This window comes from Crocodylus porosus, unplaced genomic scaffold (genome assembly GCF_001723895.1).
Source record: "Crocodylus porosus isolate Cpor-Errol unplaced genomic scaffold, CroPor_comp1, whole genome shotgun sequence".
In the NCBI taxonomy this organism is placed as follows: domain Eukaryota; kingdom Metazoa; phylum Chordata; order Crocodylia; family Crocodylidae; genus Crocodylus; species Crocodylus porosus.
The window spans coordinates 44,550,740-44,557,186 of record NW_017728886.1 but is presented as its reverse complement, the minus strand read 5'-3'; the positions used below and the strand labels follow the sequence as shown (position 1 = coordinate 44,557,186).

The 6,447-nt window shown below is 39.7% G+C and overlaps 1 protein-coding gene across 4 annotated transcripts in view; it reads right to left on the bottom strand.

Annotated features, from left to right (window-relative positions):
• The window catches only part of DYNC1I1 (dynein cytoplasmic 1 intermediate chain 1), a 286,334-nt gene that overhangs the window by 66,669 nt on the left and 213,218 nt on the right, over positions 1-6,447 (bottom strand). For all 4 annotated transcript variants that reach the window (XM_019533589.1, XM_019533608.1, XM_019533617.1 and 1 more), the window contains 2 exons: positions 5,874-6,020; positions 622-735 (listed from right to left, as the gene is read on the bottom strand). In XM_019533589.1, coding sequence (XP_019389134.1) covers positions 622-735; positions 5,874-6,020 — 261 coding nt within the window. The remainder of the gene's footprint in view (positions 1-621; positions 736-5,873; positions 6,021-6,447) is intronic.

Genomic DNA, 6,447 nt, shown 5'->3' with positions numbered 1-6,447 from the left:
AAGCGTTCCAAAGGTCTCTTTCAATATCTCTTCTTTGTTTAGTTTGTATTACTATAATCACTAGTGGCTTGGAAACTTTTCCTGGATTTCCTTTTATTTCTAATACAAAGGAGAGGGGAAAAAGACAAGAGTAGCAAACATTCCAAAGTGTGCATGTGTGTGGGGGGTGCCCAGTTAAAAACTTTAGATTTGCATTAGATTTGCATTGTTTGTTCCCTTGGTAACAAAATGCAGGCAACAAACTAAGCTTTTTGACTTTGTGAAAGACATATAAGTGGGTAGGGTGGGTTCCACAGCAGTGCAGTCTACTCCATATTTGTTAAACAATGCTGTACAGTAAGCACAATTTATACCACAGGCAACTTCTATAATTACCATGTTTTAAACTGGATTATTTCATTTTCACTTGAAACTGACCTATGTATTAACGTATTACAATAATTACATGATTTGTGGTAAAGGAAATGGGTTTTGGCTCTTAGAGGAGACTGCTGGAAGCAAGTGCATCCATTGGTTTTAGTTTGTGTAGGATGTGAGGTTTTGGCTTTTGCTATGTTACATTAAGCAGGTATCTGCTTTAACCAGGATGCTTTTTTTGTGTGGAGGTAAAAATAAACCCACCTGTGGAGTTGAGAGCATATCCAGACTCCAGGAGCACATTTTGCCATCTGTGGAAACTGTAATGAGATTGTGCGCATTCTGTGTTCCAACTACATTCACACAGTACACGGGGTGCTGAAAACACATTAAGACTGGGAATCAGATATGGCATTCTTACATTTTCAAAAACAAATTTCAATTTCAAATGTCAGGGATGTTGTTTTAAAGAATGATTAAGTAGTCATGTAATGCCAGCACAATACAGTTACTCAGCTATTTGCCAGAGAGGAATTTAACTTGCCTTTTGTTTAAACTTTAAAAGGCACGTTATGGTGGTGAGAAATGTTTTCAAAGCTTCATTTTACTTCTTCATAAAACAACTCAACTGAGTAATTCTGTGAAAATGTTGAATTATATGGATGATATTTCACTCACAGGGACACGTATCATTCCGCTGATGGTTTTGATGCTGAAAATGACTGGCAGAAAGAAGCAAATCATCCAAAAGGAATCGAAATGAAGACTTTATTCAAGAAAACAGCTGCACAAAAAACTTGGACTTTGCCATAGTTTGGCTGCCGTACAAAATATTTGCAGATGTACTTCAGTGGAAAACTGTGAACAAATCCGCTAGTCCTCTTGACCATAGGCCAATTTATATTCAGAGCTATCAGTGTAAATCTGAATTGACTACACTAGCCTAGGGGTTTACACCAGAGTTACACCAGGGGAGCTGAGAGCAAAATTTGGTCCACAGATACTAACTTGGTCCATTTCACATGCTATGATGAAGCACGATTAATTTATTTTTCAGGCATCTTGAAGGGTTAAATTTACAAGAGGCTGCCATCAATGCTCATCTGCAATCATTTGCAATGCACAATGTTGTACAGACCATCCTCTGTGCCAGGAAATAATAGAATGTATGTGAGCAAACCCCATTTAAAGGTTATGGTCAAATTCTGCTCCTGTTGGAGTGAATGGCAAAACTACCAGTCACTTCATCGGTGCAAGACCAGCCCCTACACGTGTAAATTCCATCATCTGCAAGGACAGGAAAAATATGATGAAGAACTGTGCATGCAACTGACTGCACATGAAAATCAGTGTTATGCACAGAGGTCAGATTTGGAAAACATGTCCCCAAAACTAAATTTTTAGAGAAACTGATTCCATCATACCCATAGGAAAAGCCCTAACATGACCTTTCCTGGTGTATTTATTAACGCAGCACTAAAGGCTAATTAGCACATATTCTTATATAAAAAGCATTTAGTCTATCAGTCTAAGTTTTAATGGGCATTTGTCCTCCTCATAAAATGAGCTCTATGCATTTGTATAATAGCACCTAGGCTGGTATTGCAAGGAAGGAAAAAGGAGAAAGTTCAAATTGGCAAATTTTCCATGGGCATATTGGTGGGCCAGCAGCACCTTCCCAAAGAGTGCCTGGGATTAATCAGTACTACCAGCCATCAGTTTCATGAGTGATAAATCTCACTGCAGAATTTAAATGCTGTCAAGAAAACGGATGAAAAAGACAACCAGCTATACATAGCAGAAAGTATAAATGGGCTCCCCTTCCTTTCAAAGGGTAGATCCCATCTTGTTTTTATTTATTTTGGAAATGAAATCATCATGCAAGAGGTTTTTCTCTTAATTAAAATTTCCTGTTGTCCCAAAGGCAGATGTGGGGTGGGTGTGAAAGGAAATTAGTGAGTAATCTGTGGTAGGACTCTCTTTCCTTATGAATCTGGGCACCAATCAAGGGATATAAACTCAGGGAGTTTTTAAACCCATGATAATTATGCAATTTTTCTTTTTTTCCAGATAAGGAAAGGGAGGGTGGGGGGAAGTACGAACCCCTTGTTTATACACAGAGTAATCTTAAAAATACCTAAAATAAAAATAACTAACTATTTGACTCAATTACCTAGCTGAATGCAGAATAACACTAACACAGAATAATTTTCTTGATTTAACGTAATTTTTTGTACTTAACGGCTTAGGATATGATCCAGAATTTGCAAACCAGGACCAATTTTAAAATAAATGTGTGTTTTGCCTATGTAAAAATAGGGGGGAAATGGCCCATTTTAATTTGGAAAAGTTATTCTTCCACTTAAGAACAAAATGCCACATTGCCTAAGACAGCATTTCATGGAATCATAGAAACACAGAAGATTAGGGTTGGAAGGGACCTCAGAAGGTCATCCAGTCCAACTCCCTGCTCAAAGTAGGGCCATCCCCAATGATATCATCCCAGTCTATGCTTTGTCTAGCCGGGTCTAAACAGGTCTAAAAAACTTCTAAGGATGGAGATTTCACTACTTCTCTGGGAAGCCTGTTCCAGTGTTTGTGAGAGAGTTTTTCCTAATATCTAACCTAAACTTCCCTTGCTGCAACTTGCAGCCATTGCTCCTTGTTCTGTCATCTGCCACCACTGAGAACAGTCTAGCTCCATCATCTTTTGAACTACCCTTCAGGCAGTTAAAGGCTGCTATTAAATCCCCTGTCAGTCTCCTCTTCTCCAGAATAAATAAGATGGACTGCCCTCTCCTGGATTGTCTCCAATCTGTCCTTTGTGTAGTGGAGTCCGAAAACTGGGCACAGTACTCTAGATGTGGCCTCACCAGTGCCAAATAGAGGGGGATAATCATGTCCCTCGATCTGCTGGCAACATTCCTACTAATGCAGTCCAGTATGCTGTTAGCCTTCTTCACAACAAGGGCACACTGTTGGCTCATACTCAGCTTATGGTCCACTGTAAGCCCCAGGTCCTTTTCTGCAGAGCTGCTGCTTAGTGCTTAGCTAGTCAGTCCCCAGCCTGTACTGGTGCATAGGACTGTTCTGTCCTAAGTGCAGGACTTTGCACTTGTCTTTGTTGAACCTCATGAGATTTCCTTTTGGCTCAATCCTCCAATTTGTTGAGATCTCTCTGAATTCTAGTCCTACTTTCCATCTTATGTACTACTGTCCCCTCCCCAGTGCCTTGGTGTCATCTGCAAACTTGCTGAGGGTGCACTTCATCCCATCTTCCAGGTTGCTGATGAAAATATTGAACAAAACCAGCCGCAGGACTGACCTCTGGGGCACTCCACTTGAGACCAGCTGCCCACTACACATTAAGCCATTGATTACTACCCTTCCAGCCAATTTTGTATCCACCTTACAGTCCATTCAGCTGACTGGTATGTCCTTAGCTTGCTTGTGAGAATGTTTTAGGAGACTATATCAAAAGCCTGCTAAGGTCAAGGTAAATCACATCCACTGCTCTCCCTGCATCCATGCAGCCAGTCACCTCATCATAAAAAGCAATCATGTTGGTCAGGCATGACTTGCCTTGGTGAATCCATGCCAACTGTTCCTAATCACCTTCTTCTCTTCCAAGTGAAATGGATTCCTTGGCAGCCTGCTCCATGATTTCTCCAGGGACTGAGGTCAGATGGACCAGTCTGTAGTTCCCCAGATCCTCCTTCTTTCCTTTCTTCAAGATGGACAATATATTTTCCCTTTTCCAATTGTCTGGGATCTCTCTTGATCACCATGAGTTTTCAAAGATAATGGCCAGCAGCTCTTCAGTCATATTGGCCAACTCCCTCAGCACTCTTGAGTGCATTGTGTCTGGCCTTTTGGACATGTACACATCCAGCTTTTCTAAATAGTCCCTAACCTATTCTTTCACCAATGTTGCCTGCTTGCCTTTTATTATTAGGATTTAAAATTTTATCATTAAGAGAGAGTCAAGGATTTTTTTCAGGTAATATCTTTTATTGGACCACCTGCATGGATGGAATAAAATTAAGTAAGCTTTCAAATGCAATGCATTCTTCATACATATAAAACAGACAGGTAACATTCACATATAATCTATTTATATTTGTTGTAATTAGAACATTATATATTGTCCTCTGCTACTGGGAAAGTGATCCAAGTTTAAAATATAGCTCCTAGAAAATATAATTTTGTCTGAAAAAAAAATATTAGGTATAGAGGAAGAACAAAGAGTTGCCTTCCTTTCACTCATTTTGTGCTCAGATCACTCAGTTTTCTATGCTGTTCACAGTGTCTTGACCCTAGTTCTCTGGCTTCCCAAATTGCTACATTACCTGTGAGGAAAGCACTGTTCCCTTCCATTTAAAGTGAACAATGTTAGCTCAGCTAACTAGAAATAGAATGGGCAACAACATGAGGGTAATTAAATGCAATGTTGCAGTTGCAACTTATGGCATAATTTGGGCTTTAGAAAGTCAGACAAATATTCCCAATGACAGAAATCTTAAGAACTATTTTGCTTCTCCAGTATCAGTGTCTGTGCACACCTGCCATTTTCTAATATGTATGGCAATGCAATCATCAGATTAGTGCCATATTGAATGTTTGCACTAAATTATGTGTAATGGTTTTTACATGTTGATTTTTAACCCCAGGGATTATGTTGTCATAGCAAGCTAAAATTTTAACCTTCAACTGCAAATTCCAAACATAAATGCCATAGAATTATAGAATCCAGAGACACAAAGACCTGTTAGCATGAGATCTTCCTGATAGTTTGCATCTTCCTGTTAGCATGGGATTCATTGCTACTTTTTGCAGTGCTTTGAGTACCCCATTTCCTTATATTTCTAGTGATCTCCTACTGGAAGTTTATTCTACATTCTAAGAGATCTCATTTTATTCCTATGCAATCTACATCTCCTTGGCTAATGTTTAACCCATTATTCCTGACTACATTCTCGTGTCACCAGAATTACCTTTGCTCTCTTGGGACTAAATTGGGTATTTTGTCCTGCACTACTTCACACCATAATGATCTCCAGGGAAGCTGTGACTGCTGTTTTATTTGGAAATGGATGTGCACAACTAACTTCATTTTCATTCTCATAATGTGTTCATTCTGCTCCATAGTCCAGTACAGAAGGAGAGATGATGACCTCCCTTATTCTCCAGTCTTTCTGGATGACTTGTTCCTCAAGAGGAAAGCAAGAGCAAGCTGTCCCTGGTCTCCTCAAGATACTCTGGCTTAGACATACAATATGGTGAGGCTTTCTGCACAACCAAGCAAAGGTCATCACAGTCTTGCTTATAGTATCCTCATCCATGGAAAGCTGTCAAGTAGACATTTCCTCATCTGTTTTTTTCCTCTAAAAAACCATGCTTGTATTCCTTTTGTGTGCAACACATACTGCATTCTAGACATTACAAAGATTAAGATTGCTACACATCTCTGCTGGTTGCTTCCGCACAAGAGTAAACACAATGATATTGAGCCTTACCGTGTGTGCTGCAGCAGAGAGGGGGGTACGCTGAACTGGAGTTCTCCTGTGACTGCGATTGTCCCACAGGACAATTTGCCCAGAGTATGTTCCTCCAACAACCAGGTTTGGATGAAAGCGAGCAAAGCAGACAGACATCACAGAAGACTAGAGTAAAACAGGGTAGAGTAGAGGTTTCAGGTTCACTGTCAGTCAACTTCATTGCTATTTCTCAGAACATCTGGTGCATTTATATTCTCAGAAATACATAGCACATGACTCTGATCCAGCACTCTGCAAACATCTGCAACTTTTATTGAAGTCAATGGGACACTTACAAAGAATGCTGCACTGCACCTAATATTTGTAGTCCAATTGATTTTAGAGAACAAGTTGATAGGGTAGGCATAATGAATTGGGGATAGTAAAATGCTGATTAGGATACCATTGCCAAGGGGATGATGTTAAAGTGCTTCCTCTAGGTTTCTTCTTCTTTTTTTAGTTTTTATGCAATAAAAGTAAATATTTCTATTTTATTTTAAACCCAACAGGTGAACCTCTACACTAGGCTTGTCCAACAAATGGCCTGTGGGCT